General features: G+C 38.1%; 3 protein-coding genes, 1 long non-coding RNA gene and 2 pseudogenes across 8 annotated transcripts; 4 read left to right on the top strand and 2 right to left on the bottom strand.

The window, feature by feature from the left end:
• Positions 1 to 267: 267 nt before the first annotated feature.
• On the top strand, positions 268 to 827 carry LOC147920069 (uncharacterized). Its single transcript, XR_015590893.1, has 2 exons — positions 268 to 503; positions 651 to 827. It is a non-coding gene; the product is annotated as an uncharacterized LOC147920069 (long non-coding RNA).
• A 405-nt stretch (positions 828 to 1,232) lies between these two features.
• LOC104764282 (uncharacterized) lies at positions 1,233 to 4,129 on the bottom strand. Of its 5 annotated transcripts, none has more exons than XR_015590891.1 (12): positions 3,961 to 4,129; positions 3,780 to 3,861; positions 3,628 to 3,705; positions 3,397 to 3,522; positions 3,235 to 3,306; positions 2,911 to 3,097; positions 2,682 to 2,754; positions 2,355 to 2,465; positions 1,981 to 2,264; positions 1,845 to 1,899; positions 1,698 to 1,754; positions 1,233 to 1,589 (listed from the first exon to the last, which is right to left on the bottom strand). XR_015590891.1 is itself a non-coding variant. In XM_087501568.1 (8 exons), exons 2-8 carry the CDS (start codon positions 2,937 to 2,939, stop codon positions 1,506 to 1,508), a joined length of 693 nt encoding a protein of 230 aa, XP_087357694.1. In that variant the 5' UTR covers positions 2,940 to 3,097; positions 3,235 to 3,290; the 3' UTR covers positions 1,233 to 1,505. The 5 variants fall into 5 exon arrangements, 2 of the variants coding, with proteins under 2 accessions (XP_087357694.1, XP_087357693.1); XR_015590892.1 differs by having other exon boundaries at positions 1,703 to 1,754; XR_015590890.1 differs by having other exon boundaries at positions 2,911 to 3,306.
• Positions 4,130 to 5,713: 1,584 nt separating this feature from the next.
• On the top strand, positions 5,714 to 6,958 carry LOC104767354 (UPF0481 protein At3g47200 pseudogene; annotated as a pseudogene).
• An 8,859-nt stretch (positions 6,959 to 15,817) lies between these two features.
• On the top strand, positions 15,818 to 16,852 carry LOC104767352 (U4/U6 small nuclear ribonucleoprotein Prp31 homolog pseudogene; annotated as a pseudogene).
• A 1,043-nt stretch (positions 16,853 to 17,895) lies between these two features.
• Positions 17,896 to 20,959, top strand: LOC104764281 (putative LRR receptor-like serine/threonine-protein kinase At1g67720). The gene is made up of 9 exons (XM_010487778.3): positions 17,896 to 18,193; positions 18,272 to 18,815; positions 18,914 to 19,374; positions 19,480 to 19,615; positions 19,707 to 19,778; positions 19,858 to 19,926; positions 20,047 to 20,118; positions 20,476 to 20,547; positions 20,650 to 20,959. Exons 1-9 carry the CDS (start codon positions 18,109 to 18,111, stop codon positions 20,687 to 20,689), a joined length of 1,551 nt encoding a protein of 516 aa, XP_010486080.1. The 5' UTR covers positions 17,896 to 18,108; the 3' UTR covers positions 20,690 to 20,959.
• A 507-nt stretch (positions 20,960 to 21,466) lies between these two features.
• LOC104764280 (uncharacterized) lies at positions 21,467 to 22,727 on the bottom strand. Its single transcript, XM_087500884.1, has one exon. The coding sequence runs from the start codon at positions 22,365 to 22,367 to the stop codon at positions 21,630 to 21,632; it is 738 nt and encodes a 245-aa protein (XP_087357010.1). The 5' UTR covers positions 22,368 to 22,727; the 3' UTR covers positions 21,467 to 21,629.
• Positions 22,728 to 23,225: the final 498 nt, after the last annotated feature.

Here is a 23,225-nt window from a genome sequence, read left to right as displayed (position 1 = left end):
ATTAAATCAGATTGAGAGATTATATAGGAATTGATATAAAATCCACTTAAATTAAATTACATAGAGAAATTTTTTAATATAAATTTCATAAAACAGTATGATTATTATTAAGTTTAATATATTACATATGTCAAGATCATATATTAATCTAATATATACAATCCTTTTAACCTTTTCAAGCTTTATAATTTTTCCTTGTTAATTTCTTATAAAGTTGGCAAAACTAGTACAAATATATTTATGATATTGGGTATGCCGGTTTCACCCACATAAGCAGGATGATTTGCAGGATGATTTAAGAAAAACTTTTCTGCGTTAAAGGACACCTGCTGCGGCAGAAGTTTAAAATCAGACCAAGTTATGTTTTTATTTCATAATCATCACCTAAACTAACTTTATCATATCCAAAGGCTAGAGTTCTTGTTCATCCACATCTACCACTGGTGATTTGGGCTAGAGTTCTTTGTTCATCTACATCCACCACTGGTGATTTGGAGAATCTGGTATCATCAATATGGGAAAAAAAACCGAAAAATACGCATTTATTTTTTATGTGGATGTTTAATACCTGATTTTTTTTATTTCGTAGAAAAATACCCCATTTATATATATTTGGTTAAAAAATATCTCATTCTTTAATTTGTTGCTAGATTTTGAACCTGTGGATTAACAGCCGTTAACCGACGTAGCGGAATTGCTGAGTGATTCTAATGTGTTTCAATGTTTATATATGATATATTTATAATGTCTAACATTTACTTTAACTTGGGCTGGTGGTAAAGTTCTTTTTGCCTTTTTGGTTACCTTGTCAAACCAGGGTTCGATTACCCTATATGTAAACTCTATTATTTATTTATTTAATTCTTCTCTCCCGAAAATCCATGGCTTCGATTTTTTTTTTTTCGTTTTCTTTTCTCTTTGAGAATTCTCGAGGCTTTGTTTGAAGCCATCTTTCCTCTCTCATCCTAACAATATTACTTTGAATTGGATCAGTTCTCCTCCAATGTTTGTAGCTACAAGCTTTGTTTCATGATAATTTGAATAATTTCTGTGGAAATGTACCTCGCAAGTTCAACCAGCCCAAGCTTTTGTTCGAGCTTCATCTCAGTAATAACCGATTAGCCGTGACATTGCCGACGGTTGTTCTTCAGTACGTTGAAGATTTAGAACTCCGGTGGTTTAGAATCTGAGGAGTGAGTACCTTACATATAGTTTGTTGTGTATGAGGCTTAGGACAAAAAACAAGATTAGTCACTGCTACCACTTAAAAAAGAATCCTACTGTCCGGGGACCAACTGCGGTTACAAAGCTAATTAATTAATAATTAGTGGAAACATGGAAAGGGGAACCAATGTTCTCAAGGAATCTACCCAACCTGATCTGATAAACACGACGAACATGCCTCTCAAAGTTGTAATATACTCCCCCGTGATAACATGCCTCTCAAAGTTGTAATGTATTGTTTATTAACTACAGTAATAAATCAAGCTCCAGCTGCTACCTCTTCAAGCCACCCATAGCTTCAAACATTCATCTCTCCCACCGGAAACTACTCTCTCGCCATCAGGACTCCAAACCACTGCAAAAACCTATCCATCCACACATGAAAAAAAACAAAACATTAAAGTGATTGGCATTTTCAAGCAGGCCGGAAGCATTAATAATTAAAGCTTTCAAAGTGTTAGTTTAATAAATACCTCACCCGCATGACCAGGAAGATCTTGCTTTAACTTTCTCTCCCCAATATCCCAAACCTGTGCAAGTTAGAAAGCTGAGGAGTGAGTACTACCTTCATATATTTTGTTGTGTATGAGGTTTAGGACAAAAAAAAAAAACAAAATTACCTTAAGGGTAGAGTCACTGCTACCACTTAAAAGCATCCTACTATCCGGGGACCAACTGCGGTTACAAAGCTAATTTAATTAATAATTAGTGGAAACATGAAAAGGGGAACCAATGTTCTCAAAGAATCTACCCAACCTGATCTGATAAACACGACCAAAATGGCCTGTCAAATTTGCAAAATACTCCCCCGTGACACCATCCCATATCTTGACAGATTTATAAAAAGACGCACTTGCAATCCACTGGCCATTAGGTGAGAAACACACATGCTTTACTACATTATGATGACCGTGCAGCATATGCGTTTTAGGTTGGTCGCTAAAAGACTGTTCCCAAAGAATCATTCTCCTGTCATCAGAAACTGAGACTAATCTTTCACCGGACTTTCCTTTTGCTTGGTCGTATCTTTTAAGCGCAGCCTATAAAAGCAAGCAAACGATATCAGAAACAGGGTTGATGGACAAAAAAAAAAAAAAGTCAAGGAATGAGGGATAGCTATCTCTCAGTACCTGTCCAACTTCTTCAGGTGAAGAATATTGTCTTCCAGTGTGGTCAAAAGCTCCTGTCCGGAGAACGTAGTCTGTGCTCAATGCAAGGGATTTCACCGAAAATGCATGCCCCTGAAGTAACAACAGAATATGCAGGTTCAAAATTAGGCTGCTCAAAAGATATACAAAGGAGAACCTCTTCACAAAGGACAGGTGAATGCTGAACATGGGGAAACGCATAAGCCATCCAGGTCCTGGCTATTTCTACCGTAACACAGTTGGGCACCAGGATGGAAACAGCCAGAAATAAACACAAGAGAATATGCAGGTTCAAAATGAGCGTTTTACCTCCAATTTTGCTGCAAAACATAGAGTCCCATCCGGAGTAACGTGAAACATCTTTACTGTACAATCTTGACAACTGCCAAACACAGAACAAACATTTTTGAATAGCAAGAAACAGGTGATCGAGAGGAACTAGCTAGTTGGCATTGATACAAGTAGTAGGGACATGATCTACAACATAAAAAGAGGATGATCAAAGCATTACAAGTCTACAAGAAACTTAGAAACATACCCTGTATATATAATTCCCCTCCCCCCCATCTGACACAAGTCACACCACTGAGACAAGTTAGGGATTTCTTAAGTGTAATGTCCCATATCCTTGCATCCCCATCTTCGCAACAAGTTACAAACCGACGGCACGGGTAGTTAAGGTGAACTGGTTCCCACGAGATACTAGTAATCGAATACTTGTGACCCTGGGAGAAGTGAAGTGTTTATCGATCAGTATCACTCACAAGGAGGTTGCACAGCATAACCAAAAAAGGAAAAGACGTTAATATAAGGGGGCTGCCATTTAGCTGTCCAGTTTCCGGTATCCAACAACAGACTTTACCATCTAAACCACCACTAACAAGGTGCTTACAATCTGGAGACCATGCGACGGCTACTACACGGTTCAAGTAGCCTGACAATTAATAAACGCATATCAGAAACAGGTTGAGGTTTATTAATAGAGGAGATAGACAAAACCTTAGAGAGCAAAAGAGATTAGTACCTCTGCATATAAACAATGGAGTTTGAGTGTTGAGATTCCACAGCCGGACACTCCTATCAACTGAGCCACTAGCTAACTGCTTACCGTCCGGACTAAATGAAACACACAGAACAGAGCCCTCATGACCTAATAAATATTTTTTTAAAAACAAACCAGTCAGCTAATCTATGAAACTACCACTAGTCAGTCAGGTAGTTGAAACGGCAGAGAGGAAGGAACATTTTGACATACCATCAATGGTAGCAGAAACATGGTTAACAGGGCGAGTTCGGGGTCGATACACTATCGTCAAAATATTCTCCACGGACACTGAATGCACACAAGTTTTTCCAGAGCATCATCAATAATATGATATATTACTATATCATAGCAAAAAAAAAAACCTTGATGTCTCTCCAAGTAAGTTCCGAGGGGCACAACAAGTTCCTCATATCTTACATAGAAAGCGTAGGACAAGTTCTCCTCCTGAAAATTCCATGTAAACCATAAACAGAGATTACTAAAAACTCAGAAAAATCATTCCTTAATTTATTCCTTAAAACCAAGGACAAGAAAAATTCTTACATTGTTGAGAAGTCTATTGGTTAAATGGGTAAGCTGCAAAGGCCCTGTTTGTAGAGGGACATTGATAGGGTCGCCTAAAGTAATTCCAGCAGGATCCACTAACCGACATATCACCCTCTCAGCCATGTCTTGTGGCTTCGGACTTCAAAGAACAAAAGAAAAAAAAAGCACAGATCTGCTGCATACACAAAAAAACCGAAATTACCTTTACTGAAGAAATATATAATGGGCCTTTTTGTGTACCTAAATGGGCTTGTTATATATTTTAAATGAAACGGGCATAAGTTATGGCCCACATTTCCATACTTGTTCTTGTTACTCTTTTCCTGTTTTCCTTTTTAAGTTTAGAAATTTAGAGCATTTGCATCGGCGTATGAATGGCTGTCCGATGCAATTAAATGATTTAATTTAAATCTAAATTCGACATATATCGAAGGAACGTTCCTTCATACGGGACGTTTATTTCTCCGTCCTTCGTTACACGTGTTTGCGTGTGAGATGTTTGTGTTATTTCTCCGACTTGTTTTGCCGGCAAAAGTATCCATTCATTTGCTTATCTCATGTCTTCTTCTCTTGCTCTGTTTCCTTCTTTGAGTCCTTCTCCTCTCGCTCCAAGATTCTTATAAACCCTAACCCAATTCCCGAATTCTCCGTTTCTCTCTCCATGCTCTGTTTTGAGGTTAAAAACGCATCTTTACTGAATTTGAGAACTCGAATTGCTCCTCTTCAACCCCAACGAGTTCGGTCCAAAACCCATGTTTTGTCTGCTCAGTCCAGTTTCTTGAAAGGTTTGTTCTTCCCCCCCCCCCCCTTTGTTTTGTATGAGTCGAATTCATTGTTTTAATTGCTTAGTTTATGTAATTGACCAAAAGGGTCATTAAGGGTTTGTTCATTGTTGTGTGGATACCCTCTAATTGATCAATTAAATTGATTGTGTGTATTGAACAGTTCTTAGAACCGCATGGAATATTGGGAAAGACGGAATTGAAGCTGGAACCAATCTTGTACCTGTGAGCTCGCTTAGTCCTGTCGTCACCAATTACACTCTAGTCTTTAGTTACAGTTTGGTTATGTTTTTATGATCATTCCTTTTTTGGTTTGGTTGAAGGTCTCTGTACCTATACCAGTTGCTAGAATCTCGGTGACGATTGCAGCATTAGCGGTTTCGTTGTTTGTTGTCAAGTCGTTTCTATCAACCGCTTTCTTTGTATTGGTATGTAATGCAACACCATCCCTATTCGTGGACTCTTTTTCGGTGTTTACAAAGCTAATTTACTATGAGTTGTTTGCGTGCACAGGGTACAATAGGATTTGCATATTTCTTATTCATAGCCTTAAACAAAGATGAAGCTCCTAAACTCAGAGGAGAAGATAAAAGTTCTGGTTCCAAACCATTGGATGATCCACTTGAAGAAGCAAAGAGAATTATGGACAACCAATGCTCGTACCAAAAATTGAAGGACCAAAAATAAGAATAAAATATTTGAAGGACCAAAAATTATCCTTCACCAATGCACATGGCCTTAGATCGGTTTAGGACACTTACTTCCTTGTCTTATTTTGCTACGGATAACGGTAGGAAGACAAAAATGTTAAGAACGTATAAATAAAAGAAAAAGTAAATGTCAAAAGAAAAATGTTAATTTTCCTTTTTTCTTCTTTCTCTCCAACGTATATCTTGTTGTATATATATAACAAAGAAGGAGAAGAAGAAGAAAAATAGAAACCATTAGCTGAAGCCATCTCTAAAATTATGGACGGAGAGCTTTCAAGAACAGTATCTGAGCAAGAGACCATGATTAATGGAATTAGTCGTTTGACTCCAAATCTTCAATATGAACCAGGCGGTATCCGATCTCATTGCATCTTCAAGATCAGTGATCGCATTCGTGGAAACAACAACAAAGCATACGATCCAGAGTTTGTTTCAATTGGACCATACCATCACGGGAAAGAACAACTCCGTACGATTGAAGAAGAGCACAAGCCTCGATTCTTGCGTATGTTTGCTGAAGAAGCTAGGAAAAATGGTGTAGCTCGCAAAGAGTTGATGTTTGCTGTATCTGATTGCGTGGAAGCTCTGAGGGATTCGTATGCGGAGAAACTTGTCGGTGTAGATCGGGATCAACTGCTCAACATGATGCTTATGGATGGTTGTTTCATTCTTACGCTCTTCTTGAGCGTCTCCATGGGACTTGAACTCGATACAAAAGACGATCCGATTTTTCAGACGCCTTCCATTCTCAACTGTATCCGCAGTGATCTTCTATTGGTGGAGAATCAGGTGCCGTTCTGTCTTCTCGAAACTCTCTTAGAAACCTCGAGAATCTCGGTGACCTCTGATAGTTTGAAGAAGATGGCATTCAAATTCTTCAGCGATTCAAGACTACTACCAAAAAGCTCTCGGTTAAGTAACTTTAGTACTGATGAACAACCAAAACATCTCCTCGATCTCATGCGCCAAACTTTAATCCCGGACAAAGAGACATCCCCAAATCAAAATCACACAAGTCGGTCTATTTCTGGTTCACGCCCTTATTCCCGTCCATGTATTGTCTCTGCCACGAGACTCTGTAACAATGGATTAGTACTTAAGCCGAGGGAAAAGGCAGATACGCTGTTAGATATACAGCTCAAGGAAGGTGTGCTCGAGATACCACCATTAATCTTGGACGACTTGAGCAGCCAAGTTTTTCTCAACTTTGTTGCTTTTGAGCGGCACTACGGCTATTGCTCAAAGCACATAATGAGCTACGTAGTTTTGATGTCTGGCCTCATCAACAACAAGGCTGACGTACGCTTCCTAAGCAAACAAGGGATCCTCGAAAACTGTAATGAGATCGATTATAAGGAAGTTTCTCGGTTCTTCAAGACCGTAGGTAATGACGTTCGTCTCGACATATCTGCAAGTTATCTGGCGCCAGTGTTTGAAGGTCTTAACAAGCATACTTCAAAAGAGGTTTCTAAACTTCAAAAAGTGTTATGTTTTAAATTGTAACCAATGTCTTGTTTCCTACTACGTACAATTATATGAACTATTTGTTTTTTACTAATATGATGCTGCAGAGTTTATTTTAAAGGTTATTTTTCCAATAAATATGCCGGATTTCTTGAAATTTTATAAATTAAAAATAGAATCTAATGAAGTTGAGAGATTATATAGGAATTTGTATAAAAGGCACTTACAATATACATAAACACAGTATGATTAATTTGTATAAAAGGCACATACAAACTTAACTCTGAAAATATCCAAAGTTTTATTTTTTCGCTTCAGTTTCTATCCTTCAAATTTTCAAAACTTTACAATAATAATTCCTTAACTTCTAAATTTCCTTTTCTTAAAAAAAAGAAAAAGGCAAAATAATAAAGTTCATGTTCCTAATTCCTATCAAATTGGAAAGTTTGGATCGGTTTAGGATTAGGACTCTTATTCTTTATCCTATATATATATACTAGATATTAGTCCAGGCAATGCGTGGTTGCATGCATAATAGTTTTTATTATATTTTTGAATATTTATAAAAACAAAATTTTGTATTTTTCTATTAACAATAATAACATAATTAAATAATAGATTTTAAGATTGCATTCTAGTAAAATTGTATCAAACAAAATTAGTAACTATGTGTAAAAATATTATGTATAAATATTCCTCATTTCAAAATTTAAAAAATAGAAATAGAAGATATATATATATATATATATATATATATACAAATAAATATAGCTAACAAAAATAAAAAAATATGAAAATTTAACCAAAAACATTTTATCTTGAAAGATAAATAAAGAATAAAATTTATAATAATTCTGGGTAGGAGTTACATTTGAGTTAAATGTAGAATTACACATGACATTAAATATGAGTTAATTAGAAATAATTTTTTTAATTTGTTTTGTTTTTTCTATGAAAGGAATACCAAGTAGCCCAATAAAATTTTAAACTTACACATGATTTGGTTTTTTGTTGATATAAACTCATACATAAAAATTTAAATTTTTATTATTTTGTAAGTGACAAACTAAATTAGTTTTCTTATAACATCATATGAACTTCAATCTAAAGATTTTTTAAAATCTCAAGAAAATTTCTATCTTTTTGGTTTCTTTTTTAATTTTCACTCATCAATTTATATTCTAGTGCTAGATTTCATACTAATAGTTTCATCTTTAGAGAGTTTAGTTAGATGGTATTTTTTAAAAAATTATATTCTTTTCTATATTATACTCCATTTGAATTTAAGTGCTATAAGAGAATAGAGAATTAGACATTGATCTTTTCAACCTCATGACCTTGTGGGATGAATATAGTAGAAGAATATTTAAAATGGATTACTTATAAGATTATAAGCTAAAATATACAATGGAGATAAACCTTTTAAAACATCTTAAACAATGTAATATATATATATATATATATATATATATATATATATGGCACACTCCAAAAATATAGAATTAAGCTTTTACAATGAGATTTGAATTGATTTCTTAAACACATACAACAACAACAACAACAAACACACACAAAAAAAAAAAAAAGATTTGAGATATAGTTGAAGAGGATGAGAGAATGGGATAATGAAAGAATGAGAGATCAAACATCTAAAGTAAAGAATTAAGATGTTTTCTTTAGTTTGATTCCCTTATTATGAGATGGTTATAACCAAAATAATATAAGAAAACAAAGAAGAAAAGAAGAAGGGCATAAAACAAAGAAACAATAAAATTCAAAACAATGTAAAATATATAGTAAACAAAAAATATAATCAAACTCTTAATTGGGGTTTCAACTTTCAACATATGCAAGAACATTATAAAAAACAAAGAAAATATTTAGGATTTGAGATATGGTGGAGGAGGATGTGAAAAATGTTATTTACAGGATAAAAAATGATGGAAGTTACATTTCATAATTAAATTAGTTAAGTTATAATTATAATTAATAGTATGTTTAAATGAAAATGAATGGAGGAAAAAAAGTCAATTCACTAATTTCAGTTTCAATTTAGTAGTAAAGAATGAATTTAAAGTATGCATTAATGTATATGATTAAATGTGTTGTTTAATTAAAAACAAATATTAATTTTAAAAAATTAAATTTAAATGGACCAATAAGGAGAGAGTGAAACCTTACTTTTTATATATATGATTCTAATTGATAACATAGATGACCAACACAAGAATACACATAGAAAACCTAGTAATCAGAAATCTCTAGGGTTTTGTAAAACTAAAACTTTTCGTTACACGGAGAGATTCTCTGCTTCCTGCGAGATGTTAACATCAAACCTGTTCATTTATTCTCATCACATTGCGAAATATGCTAAGAGAACCATCCTTGTATGCCCCAGAGCAAGTTATAACCGAACTATGCCCTTGTCTCTTAAGGTCAACTACACAAAAGTCGACAATAGGGCCCACGTTGACAAACTTTTCTAAAACTTCTACGGTTGAACCTTCTGCACCCGGCTGCAAGTTTAACCTTACAAGCTGCAATTTAAAATAAATGAAAATGTTCAGATTCTTAATAGCTCTTCTTTATACTAGAACTCAGAGAAAATAACAATCCGACATAAATAACTAGGATAGTGGTAACCAAAAATCTATAAATACGTTTTCGTTCTTCAAGAAAAATATATTTACTATAGACTATGTAATGAGAACCATATTCAATTCAACCCTAGTGTACCTGAGAATCTTCATAGCTTGAGCCGACAAAGACAAGAGCATTGTCTTGAGCATTGTCAAGACAGGAGATGGTAGATAGATGCTATAGAGGTCTCACCCAAACGCTCAAGTTTGAGGCCAGCGACCCTTGAGGAAAACATAGTCAGAATGTGGACATTATCATTCATTTCAAAAGAGCTTTGTAACAATATCAACAAACTTTTCTTCTTCGAGGATCATGACAAGGAGGTGGATCTGTCCGGCATGGTCACCGAGAAGATACCTAGAGCCGTCAACACCACCACCAACTCTTCCAAAGTCGACCCCAATTGGGTCGATTTTGGTACACTACCTTAACTATACTCTTTCTTTATTATATATCCTAGACTTTTTATCTCTTTTCTAAACACTATAAACAATTTTTTTCTCTATCCAACATCATGAACCGTACAAACTCTTTTAATTACAACATAACTACTCTAAATCGTGATTACACTTAGTAAACCAATGTCTTGTTTCCTACTACCTACAATATATGAACTATTTGTTTTTTATATATATGATGCTGCAGATTTTAAGCCATTTTAATGGTTACTTTTCCAATAAATATGCCAGATTTCTTGAAATTTTATAAATTAAAAAATAGAATCTAATGACGTTGAGAGATTAAATATATAGGAATTGTATAAAAGCACTTACATCTTACAATATACATAAACACAGTATGATTAATTTTAGTCTCGAGATCATACAAACTTAATAATCAATTCCATGATAACAAAGCTGAACTCTGAAAAATATCCAAAGTTTTCCTTTTTCGCTTCATTTTCGATCCTTCAAATTTTTAAAACTTTACAATAATTCCTTGACTTTTAAATTTCCTTTTTTTTTAAAAAAAAAAGGCAAAATAATAAAGTTCATGTTCCTAATTGAAAGAACAGAGAGACCAAGAATATATTTTCTGTATAATGCTTTTTTTCTCCTTCTCTTTTTCTTGCTTTTGTCAAGAGTTACAATTCTATTTATATACAGTGCTATCGAATATTCTAGACTTTTTGGAGGCAACCTTATCCTTAACCTCCAGCTGTAGTGATAGGGATTGATGAACTGTTGAAGTTGCAGGTCTGTTCCTCTGTTATGCGAGTCTGTTCTGCTGATATGCAGGTCTGTTGTGTGCAGTTCTGTTCCTCTGTTTTGCAGGGTTGTGTTGTCAGGGAAGTCTTTGTCTTCTTCCATTGACTTGGATTGAGATTCACTTGTTGGGCTTGGGTTGTGTCTACATTCTTTGTGTCAAGGCCCACGTTCTCTCGTACACCCTCCCTCAAACTTGGCGTGGGTGAGACGTTAGTAGCAGACACACCGAGTTTGCCACGAAGATCAAGGAAAGAAGGGCGTGGTAGCGGTTTTGTAAAGATATTGGCCAGCTGCAGTGTCGCTGGGATGTGGTGAGTTTCAATGAGCCTGAGAGCTACTCTTTCCCTAATGAAGTGAAAGTCCTTGTCAAAGTGTTTAGTGCGGTTGTGGAGGGCAGGGTTTGCCGAGAGGTAGACGGCAGACAGATTGTCACAGAAAACTTTGGTGGGTTGATACTGAGAGACACCGATATCACGTAGAAGAGCAGATATCCACATGAGTTCACGAGCCACAACAGATAGAGCTCGATATTCTAACTCAGTTGAGGAATTGGATACTGTCTTTTGCCGTTTTGCAGACCACGATATCAAGGTGGAGCCAAGTAAGATACAGAAGCCTGATGTGGATCGCCGTGTATCCTTGCAGCCGGCATAGTCACTGTCACAAAACGCAGAGAGGACAGGATTGTTGTGTTTTCGAATTGGGAGGCCCATCTTGATGGTTCCCTTCACATATCGGAGAATCCTCTTGAGCAAACTGAAGTCAGAGTTGGTAGGACTGTGCATTCTCTGACAGATGAAATTGACTGCATATTGGAGATCCGGTCTTGTAATTGTCAGATATTGCAGTTTACCTGCTAGGCTACTGAAGTAGGTCGGCTCTGCAAATGGTGTGGGATCGAGATTCTCCAGCTGTTGTGGAAGAGGAGTGGGCATGGGATTGCAGTCCGACATGCCAGCTTGGAACAGAATATCCGAGGCATAACCTGTTTGGTGCAGACACAGACCATTTGATAATGTCTCGAACTGTATGCCAAGAAAGTAACATGGGGGACCAAGATCCTTCATAGAAAAACGAGTGTTAAGTGCCGTGAGGAGTTGTTCCAGCAGAAGCGTATCATTGCCAGTGAGAAGTATGTCATCGACATAGAGGAGAAGCACTAAGGTTTTCTGATATTGGTTGCACACAAACAACGAGGGATCTGACGTACTGCATTCAAAGCCGAATTCAAGCAAGAAGTTGCTAAATGTATCAAACCATGCCCTCGGAGCCTGTTTTAATCCGTAGAGGGCTTTTGTGAGACGACAGACATGGTTAGTTCTCTCTGGATCAATAAAACCAGAAGGTTGATACATGAAAACGGGTTCTTGCAATTCACCGTGCAAAAATGCAGTCGATACATCTAGTTGCTTGATAGGCCAAGACTGAGCGACTGCCGTATCAAGGACTAGACATATGGTGGCGGTTCTGACAACAGGACTAAAGGTCTCAAGATAGTCCACCCCTTCTTCTTGGTCAAACCCCTTGGCGACAAGACGAGCCTTTAACTTGTCGACTGTTCCATCAGGCTTAAGTTTGGTTGTGAAAACCCACTTGGACGATAAGATATTCATATCTTCAGTAGACTCGGTAAGAGACCAAGTTTGCAACATGTGAATGCGTCTAATCTCTTCCATGACAGCATTGTTCCAATCCGGATGCTTCATGGCCATGGTAATGTTTTTCGGTTCATCTGCAGTGTGTTTGGAGGTGAGCAGAGCATACCTTTTGTTTGGTTTCTGAATCCCATCCTTCGATCTGGTCGTCATGGGATGAAGGTTGGCCGTAACAACTGGTGTGATGACTTGATTTGGAACAGGATCACCAGTTGTAGTATCAGCAGAATCTATGACCGAATCAATATCAGAGTCATGAGAATGTGTCAACTCTGGAGCAGAGTCTTCATCAGAATCCGGGAAAGGATGTAGCTCTTCTTCTTCGGGATTGATGACGGGCATTGTTGTTCCCGTATTGTGAGGCAAGGTTGTATTGTCAGGCATTGTTGTTCCCGTATTGATGACTGGCATTGTTCTCTCATCTGACTGCTTGGGGGAAGACTGCAGGTCTGAGGAGAGAGACGAATACATTTTGTTGCCAAGCCTGAAGCAGAGGAGTTGTGCATGGTGGAGAGAGATGATGATACTTCACTTTAAATGGGAATTGACACTCGTCGAAGATGACATGCCTAGAGATGTACACCTTACCAGTTGGAGGATAGAGGCAGCGGTAGCCTTTGTATTGGCTGTGATAGCCAAGAAACACACATTGAAGCGATCTTGGATCAAATTTATTCTGAGCAAGAGGTCGCAGACACGGGTAGCAAGCAGACCCGAAGACTCTGAGAGAAGAGTAGTCAACTTTTTCTTGAAGGAGAGTTGCATAAGGACTGACATCATTTAAAACCGAGGAGGGTAGGATATTAGTGATGTAGTTGGCTGTGAAAAATGCTTCCACCCAGTATTTCAAGGGTGTGTGACTGTGAAATAGCATAGATAGTCCAAGTTCTACTAAGTGTCTATGCTTTCTTTCTGCAAGACCATTTTGTTGTGGTATGTAGGGACATGAAATTTGATGATGAATCCCATGCGCTTGGAGATGGTGCTTGAATTTATTACTTGTAAATTCTCCACCCCCATCACTCTGAAAGATTCGTATTTTGGCATGGAATTGATTTTCAACCAACTTTTGAAATGTAGTAAACACTGAGAAGAAATCTGACTTGAAATGCAAGGGATAAAACCAGGAGAATCTTGAAAAATCATCAACAAAAACCACATAATATTTGAATCCCTGATTTGAAACAACCGGTGAGGGTCCCCAAAGATCACAATGGATCCGATCTAAAGGCGTTAAACTGCGAGAATTAGAAGAAAAAAACTGAAGCTTGGTGCTCTTTCCCATTTGGCAAGGCTCACAAACAGGAGATGTTTTGTGCTTATTGATTTGAATTTCCTTGCAGGTTTGAAGATGCTGCAGAGATCTTGAGTTTGCGTGTCCTAGACGATGATGCCAAGTTTCCAAGCTTGCTGCACATTGTCGATTTGAATAACAAGCCACAATCTCCGGATTCTGCAGCACATAGAGTCCTTCTTTACGAGGACCCTTGAACACCACCTTCTGAGTGTTTAAATTGATGATGTACACGTTAATGGAATCAAAGAAAACACCACAGGGATAGTCATCACATAACTTTGAGACAGAGAGCAGAGATTTCTTTATGTCAGGACAAACTAATACCTCGTTAACAGGAATAGTACCTTTAGATGAAGATATGGTGGTGGAACCAACATGAGTTATGGGGAGATAGGCTCCATCCCCAACCATTACCGTATCAGTGCCTTCGTAAGCAGTGGTGCCTTGAAGACCAGCAGTAGACGACGTCACATGTGCTGTTGCAGCTGAATCGGGATGCCACTCTCGACCATTGTCATCGGATACACGCAGAGAGGCAAAGGCTTGAGTTGGAACATCACCTTGGTAGTTGTTATCGAACCTGTTGTAGCATTTGAGGGCTGTGTGACCAATTCACCCACAAATCTGACAGACAGGTCGCTCACCTTGAGCTTGAGGAAAGGACTGGTGTTGAGTGAACCCACGACCTCGTGTTGTATATCCTCCTCTGCCTCTGTTTTGAGCAAAGCGACCACCTCTACTTCTCTGGTTTGGAGCAAACTGCGGAGCACATGGATTCGTTTTTTCTGTCATGAAGGCAAGGTGAGGAGTGACGGTGGTTGTGTCCTCATAGGACTGTAATTTGCTATCGAATCCTTGAACGTCTGAAATCACATCATTGAAAGTAGGAGCTGGAAGCTTGCTCAAGGAGCTCTGAATGACCGTTGCAATAGGGTCATACTCTCTTCCCAGTCCGTTGAGAAAACCAAAGATCTTCATAGACTCGTCTACAGGCTTCCCAATGGAGCTGAGAGAGTCACAAATGGTTTTGAACTCTCGACAATAAGCAGAGAAGGTCTTACCCTTCTTAGACACGAGTTGCAGGTTGCGACGGAGGGAAAATTCTCTGGCTACACTGCTTTTGTTGAAATTTTCAGCAAGCGAGACCCAAATTTGACGAGAGGTTTCAAGACTGTGAACATGACCAAGGACCTCTTCGGATAGAGTTCCAACCAACCAAGACCGGACTAGTTGGTCAGTGCAGAACCAAGCCTCATACTGAGGGTTGGGGACTTCGGTGGTGACATCACCATTGGTAACACGACGGGTCTGAGCTGGGACCGAGACAGCTCCGTTGACGAACCCGATGAGCTTCTGACTGGACAGGAGAGACTCGAACTGTGTCTTCCACAGTAGATAGTTGTTGTCGTTGAGCTTGAGCGTGACTGAGCTCGAGACATGGACGTTGTCGGGAAAGGGGTATGTGGTTGCCATTGAAATGCCTGTGAGAGCTTAGAATGGCTCTGATACCATGAAAGAACAGAGAGACCAAGAATATATTTTATGTATAATGCTTTTTTTCTCCTTCTCTTTTTCTTGCTTTTGTCAAGAGTTACAACTCTATTTATATACAATGCTATCGAATATTCTAGACTTCTTGGAGGCAACCTTATCCTTAACCTCCAGCTGTAGTGATAGGGATTGATGAACTGTTGAAGTTGCAGGTCTGTTCCTCTGTTATGCGAGTCTGTTCCGCTGATGTGCAGGTCTGTTGTGTGCAGTTCTGTTCCTCTGTTTTGCAGGGTTGTGTTGTTAGGGAAGTCTTTGTCTTCTTCCGTTGACTTGGATTGAGATTCACTTGTTGGGCTTGGATTGTGTCTACATTCTTTGTGTCAAGGCCCACCTTCTCTCGTACACTAATATCGATAGAATTGGAAAGTTTGGATCGGTTTAGGATTAGGACTCTTATTCTCTATCCTGTATATATATATATATATATATTCTAATTGCTACCGTACATTACCAACACAAGAATACACGTAGAAAATCAGAGATCTCTAGGGTTTTGTAAAATAAAAAACTTTTCGTTACATTGAGAAATTGTCGTCTGCTGCAAGATATGGCGACTTTTGAAGATTCTTTCCTCGCCGACCTTGATGAGTTATCTGACAATGAACCCGAATTAGAAGAGAATGATGCTCCGAAGAAACAAGAAGAAGAAGAAGAAGAGGAGGACGAGACTACCTTTAGTTACGATGACCTTGATAGCGTTTTCAAGATACAGAAAACTCAGGAATTTTCAGATATTATGCAAAAAGTGGAAGAAGCCCTAGATTTTGATTCTGCATTCAAGGAACTCGTCGATTGCAATAACCTCTTAGTTAAGATGGACAAGGAATTTGCCATCCTTCACAGCTTTTTCCGTCACAATTACAGACTTAAGTACCCAGAAGTACCGAACGCAATTAAGTATGCTCGTATTGTTAAAAGTTTCCACAAGACGGATACTGCTGCTGCTTCAGCTATGTCTGAAAACGCTCAGGAGAAGACTATAGAGGCGTGTGATCGAGTTCTTGATCTTAACTCATCGAAGAAGAAAGTTGTTAAGTTTGTCGATATGAAGGCGAGGTCCATCGCACCGAATCTGTCTGTGCTTGTGGGAGGTAAAGTTGCAACTAAGCTCATGGTAAGTGCTGGAGGTTTATCTGAACTTGCTGAGATGCCTCCTACTTGTAATGTTCAACACGTTGGTAACAAGAGGAAGAGGAGTTTTGTTGGGTCTGTTAAGGGTTTTTTGATAGAGACAGATATTGTTAACACGCCTCCTAGATATCAGGATGATGCTTGTGGCCTCTTGGCTGCAAAGTTGACTTTAGCAGCCAGAGTTGACTCTAATAGAGGAGACTCATCGGGGGCACAAGGAAGAGCTTTGAGAGATGAGGTTCTCGAGAAGATTGACAAGTTACAAGGACGACCTACGCGAGGTGCTGTTTCTTCTGGTACTACGTTTTTTGAAAGAATGATTAAAGAGCAGTCGAGTCCTCAGTCGCTAGAGCTAGGCGAAGATGATGACACTCAAAGCAAGTACTTCTCCAAGTTTGGGACATTCTCCAAGAGTAATTTGGCTGGGGACGAAGATTATTACATGTTTTGAAAACCGAACATTAATTCTCAGCCTCATCTAGAAGATGATCATCATGTAACCGTTTTTACTTTTGCGAAGATTACATGTTTAAGTTTATTTTAGTTTGTGTGACACTTATTCAATTTTATGTCTTCTATATATACATTATTTTAAGGTTTTTGATATTACATGTTTTTTCTTATACTATAATTTAACGAGTAGCCATATGACTAGACCGGACCTGCATGCAGTACCCTTCAAAATTTTCAGGCGTGTTGGTTAACCTTGAATTGATACAAGGCTACTATTAATTTGGTGGTTTGTCAGTTGTGTACATTTAAAACTTGTTCAATTTTTCTTCTTACTTTTCTGTTAAATTTAGGCTATTTTTGTTCAAGTACATATGGTATAGAAAAGTTTCCCAAAAAAATTGTATATATTCAAGATAAATTACTCATAAAATTTGGTTAAATCAGATTGGTACTAAATGTATTTGGGACTCCGATCCGGTTATCATATTCTAAGTTAGCGTTTATATTTAAAATAATCACTTTCTTAATTAGCATAACCATCATCCCTTTGACTTCCAGCTCTATAATAATCCTAACAACATCTTCTTTTTGTTTTTTTGTCACAATCCTAACAACATCTAAAATTTAATTTAGAACGATGTTTTACTAAAAAAATAAAATATGTTTAGAGACTTTAAGGAACATTGTGGTCGGCCACAAAGCAAACGTGTATGAGAACAAAATGCAAAGAAGATATACATTACATACCATTGTCGTATAAATTACAAAGCACATGAAAATGAAATCTTGTGAGGCACGAACACGCTTTGCATCCGAAAGCTTTTTAATTTCCATTGAAACAACTACAAGCAGAGAAAAGTGAGGAAACGTAAACCCTACTTAAATCTGATCAAGTTTTCTAAGATATTTCGTGAAAGTTAAATAATTGTAGAGCAAATTACAAATGGTAAATCAACGGACCGGATTAAACCGGGCCGGTCATGTTTCCAATTTTCAAAATAGACCGGCAACTGAAATAACGGCATAAAATAATAATTTCTTGTTTGTCGTCGTCTTGAAGAAAAAAAAAATATGTTCGTCGTCTTCATCAACCTTCTCCTCTGACCTGTTCCTCTAATTCTCTCATTCTTCAAAAATCTCTCTCTCTCTCTGGAGCTGGAGGGTCAACCCACCCCCCTCCTTCTTCCAAACCTAAACCTCTCTTTTCATGCTAACTGCTCTTCACCCACCACCACCATCGCCGTCTCCGCCGCCATGTCTCATCTCCGCCTCTTTCTCCTCCTCCTCTCCGTCTCCTCTCTTCTCTCTTCCTCCATCTCTCAGCCTTCTCCTCCTTCAGGTATCACCTCAATCTCTTCCTTCCATTGTGTTAATACCTCATAATCTGTACGATTCGCTTACAATTTCCACAATTTAGCGATTCTGATCGATTGTGGCGCCTCCGAGTCATCCGTAATCGACGGCCGAAAATGGCAATCCGACGAAGATTTCGTCACCAGCGGAACACCAAAGACCGTCCCGGACAAAGCCCTCGACCAAATTTTATTCACCGTCAGATCCTTCCCTCTTGAAACTCGCCGCAAGTTTTGTTACGTGGTGAGCGTTTCTCGTGGCTGGAAGTATATGATCAGGACGACTTATTTCTACGGTGGGGTTAACGGAAAAGGTACTCCGCCGCCGGTGTTTGATCAGATTGTCGACGGCACGTTCTGGGGTGTCGTTAATACCACAGCTGATTACGCCGATGGTCTCGCTTCTTATTACGAAGGGGTTTTTATGGCTCAGGGGAAATCTATGAGCTTCTGCGTTGCTTCCAATTCTTATACCACTTCTGATCCTTTCATCTCAGCTTTGGAGCTTGTCAGGCTTGATGGGACTCTTTACAATTCCACTGACTTCGCCACTGTTGGGATGAGTCTTGTTGCTAGGCATGCTTTTGGATACAGCGGACCTATCATCAGGTATATATAAAGTTCACTACTTTGATATCAAGTTTGATCATTTCCCCACAGAGAATTGGTTCCTTGGTTGCTATATTAACATTCTTCATCTTATTCAGGTTTCCAGATGATGAGTTTGATAGGTTCTGGGAGCCTTATTCGCTGAATTCGACTGTACCAAACAATAGGAAACTCGAGGTTTCTGGTTTCTGGAACCTTCCGCCTTCGAGGATATTCAACACAGATCTAAGAGCTACCCAAGTTCAGCCTTTGGAGTTCACTTGGCCTCCAATGCCCTTAACAAAGGCTACTTATTATATTGCGTTGTACTTTGCTCATGACTCTGACTCGTTGGGAGATGGATCAAGAGTCTTTGATGTTTCTGTAAATGGTATAACATATTATAAAGAGCTGTCTGTCACTCCAGCTGGTGCGGTTATCTTTGCAAGCAGGTGGCCTCTTGAAGGTCTCACAACGTTAACTTTAAGTCCTAGAAGTGGTTCAAACCTTGCCCCTCTTATTAATGGTGGTGAAATGTTTGAGTTGGTACCTCTTGGAGGCAAAACTCTTGTTCGAGATGGTAAGACTGATTACAGCACTGAATTGATTGAATTCGTTTTTGTGGTGGTTAAAAAGTGGCTTAACTGCTGATTAAATGCTGAATTTGTGTTTCTTCCTTCTGCAGTAACTGCTCTAAACGCAATTAAAAGGAGTTTCAAGAACGCACCAGCTGATTGGAATGGGGATCCTTGTTTCCCTAAAAATTACACGTGGTCTGGTGTTACCTGCTCTGAAGGCCCTCGAATTCGCATAGTCACCTTGTGAGTTGGAATTTTGCGGAATGTGTCGCCCTTATTTGTTGATGCGTCAGTTTGGGATTACTGACACTTTTCTAATTCATTGATTTTCCAGGAACTTAACTAATATGGGAATTTCAGGTTCCCTAGCACCTGCAGTTACCAAATTAACAGCATTGTCCTCTATGTAAGTACCTTGACTAGCAACTATTAGTTCTATGCCTGAATGTCAAAAACATCTGCTGATATATGTGTCTTATGAACAGTTGGCTAGGAAAGAATTCTCTCTCGGGAAGTTTACCTGACTTCAGTTCACTCAAACTGCTGGAATCACTGTGAGAGGATAATTATATTATTTCACTACATGTTATGCAGATTTGCACCTGTCAGTAACGATAGGCTACAATTGAACAGAGACTCATAAGCTAATCTCATGTTTTGTATCTATGTACTAGGCATTTGGAAGACAATCGTTTCAGTGGAAATATTCCTCCATCTCTTGGTGGAGTGCCGCACTTGCGAGAGCTGTAAGTTTCCATTCTTCTGATAATTGATTTTAAATGTTTCTGTAGAATAAACTGCAAATTGCTCAAGATTCTTGACTTGTAGATGGAGAAGATATAATACCTTATATATTCATTCAGTAATACAACAGTTAGCCCTTCTTTACTTTGGCATCAGCACTTTTGTCTTTAAGCTTTGCTTTCTAAGATTCAAAGGGCATAATAAACTATATACCCTGTACACATTTTGCAGTATACCAGCATAACTGTAATCATGTCTCCTCTATAGACTTTTCCGAGATACATCATTTCATTGTCGCCATTTTGTTGCCAAGAGCATGAATTTTCTGACTTAGCAATGTATGTTTTGTGGATAATTAGGTTCTTACAAAACAACAACCTAACTGGCCAAATTCCAAGCAATCTTCTTCAGAAGCCTGGACTTAACCTAAGGTAAGCTACAAAATTCCCAGCGTGGTTTTAACCATCCATATCTGAGTAATGTCTCGTTTAGAACCAGCTAATGCAAATATTCTCTGATTCTTTACACTTCAGGACTTCCGGTAACCCCTTTTTGACTCAACAGCCACGTTGATTCAGCCTTTTAAGATGAAGACGACAATGATTTGAGTTTGTGTTATGCATTTTGTAGAGCTTGTGTGTAAATTAGAAGCCTCACTCACGTGTACAATCTACTTAACATATATGTTTCATTCTTTGAACACTTTGGGAGGGGGGGGAGGGATAAGAGAACACTGATTTACATGGGTTGTAATATCATTCTATTGTGTAATGAAAACATACGTTGTATTATGAATATTGTGATAAACTAATGGAGTTTATGTGTTTTTCCTCTAATAACAAATCGGTTTTACTGAGGTCAGTGATATTTCTCACTAGATATTCTTTGGTCATCAAGGTATTCATTCACCTGAATCTACTAAACTTTAAGATATTTCTTGCTCAAATATCTATATATCAAATATGCCAAACAAGATATATAAACAAAGGACAAGAGAAACGTGAAAATAATGAGAGCTGTAGTGTCTGCAAAAGTGGAGCCCGATTCCAAAATGGCGAAGCAGAATCAATTGGTGCAGAAAAAGAAAGTAAAATTTAGAAAACATCTGAATCTTGCATGTGCCCATCAGTCTTTCATCTTTCATTTTCTCATCATTAACTAACAAACAGACTACTCTGCTTCTCTATTTCTCTGTCTCATCATTTTTTTTTTTTTTTGACATTTACTCGTTTGTCTCGTATATTTCACATCTCAACATGCAAACAAATCTAAAATCACATCGTCATCTTTTCATGATTACTATACTTTTGGATCCATAAAAATGAAAGATGAAGAACAGAGGAACTCGAATTTCTTGACACTTAACACTGTCACATTAGATCTCAAACCATAAAGCTTAATAGAACACAAAATACATGCATTAGAGTTACTGACCAAATGAGCAACACTCGAGAATCCGAACAAATCAACCAATAATACTGTCAATCGAAATACACTCAAGATTCGATATTTTCTAAGGGCGTCTCTCTACTCTGTTTTTCTTAAGCGCAAGTGGGAACAGAGGAGGTAATGGAAGAGATGACTTAGAAGGAGTGCAAATAGGGACATGAATCATCGGCCTAATCCTCATACTCGCCGATCTCGTTCTTTCCAACCCTTTCTTACCTCTCTTCCCTTCTTTCTCTCTCTCCACTCTCTTGGCCGCATCCTCAAGCGAGCTCGATGATGATGTATAAGACGACGGAGACAAAGACGACACCGTCCTCACCGTAACCGGCGAAGAAGACGGATTCCTCTGTTTCTTCAACCTCAAAAGCTCTTTCCAAAGAACCGTACACTTGGGAGGGCGAGGAGATGGATCTTCGTCTATAAACCAACTCACTCTGTTATTATTATTATTCATCTCCTGATCTTTCTTCATCAATTCCGCTTTACGACTCTCTTCATCTTCGTTTGTCTTCAAGGTAATGTTTTTAAGCTTCTCTGAGTGCTTTACTTGCCAAAAGGGAAGCAACTTACCTTCGGAGAAGAGTTCATCGGCGGTAAGCATCTTCTGTGGACTCACATTTTCCGACAAGAACTCAAAGTCGGAGACTTTCACTGACCCTTTGGCGACATCTTTCTCTAGTTCCTTACACATCACGGGGCTGATGCTGATGAAATCTCCACCGTCGGATAAGTCAGCTGAGAAGGATATACGAGGTCCAATCAACGGTGGGGACTCCGTGTTTGAAACCATCTCTGAAACCATATCTTCTCTATACTTTCTTCTTCTCTCGTGATAAAGAAGATCTGATAGATACGAACAAGTGATTGATCTCTCTGCTTATAAACTTCGGTGGAAGTAGCAAATCGTGGTATAGACGTGTGGCTGATTGATTCTTGTCTCCAAGTATTAAGAGAAGAGAGTTCTAGCTAGTGGTAGACTTTGTGAGAGTTATAGATGATGGAGATAATAAATAACAAGGGGGGGAGAGAGAGAGAGATGAGGTCTGGAAAAGGAGAAACAGAGTAAGTTGATTAATGTGATTAAGATTAATAAATTGAGGTTAAGAAGATATAGTACTAATGAGGAAGACGACCACATGGACACGTTGGGGGGAGACACAAGCAGACAAATTAGAGACATGTAATTAGAGTTGTGACTTTAAAAGCCTGTTTGGAGATTTAAGAATATAAATGAGCCATGCAACTTATATTTATATAATCTTACATCAATCGAGGTTACTTCAAAAATATAAGATAGAAAACGCTTTTTTTTTGTTATTTTCTAATAGAGAAGATGATAGATCATAGAGTCAATGGGGGAGTTGGGAATTAACGAGAGAGAGTGCATGAAGGAAGGATGGTAATGACCAGTTAACACATGTCGGCACATGCATGTAATTACACAAATTAATAGGGTTTCTCTTGCTTAGAAAACAAAATTCAACTGAAGATCCAAATATCATCCTTCATGAAACTTTTACGAAATCGCTTCTCATGTTTAATTATCTTCAGAATGCATGCATGATCTTTGTCTTGGTTTACGAGGATTGGACGATTTACATATTTTTAATAATAGTTTAGCACACGTAATTCTTTTTTTTGTTGTAAAAGATATCATTTA

This window comes from Camelina sativa, chromosome 19 (genome assembly GCF_030686135.1).
Source record: "Camelina sativa cultivar CO46 ecotype springtype chromosome 19, ASM3068613v1".
NCBI lineage: Eukaryota > Viridiplantae > Streptophyta > Magnoliopsida > Brassicales > Brassicaceae > Camelina > Camelina sativa.
This window is presented reverse-complemented; position numbering and strand designations above follow the sequence as displayed.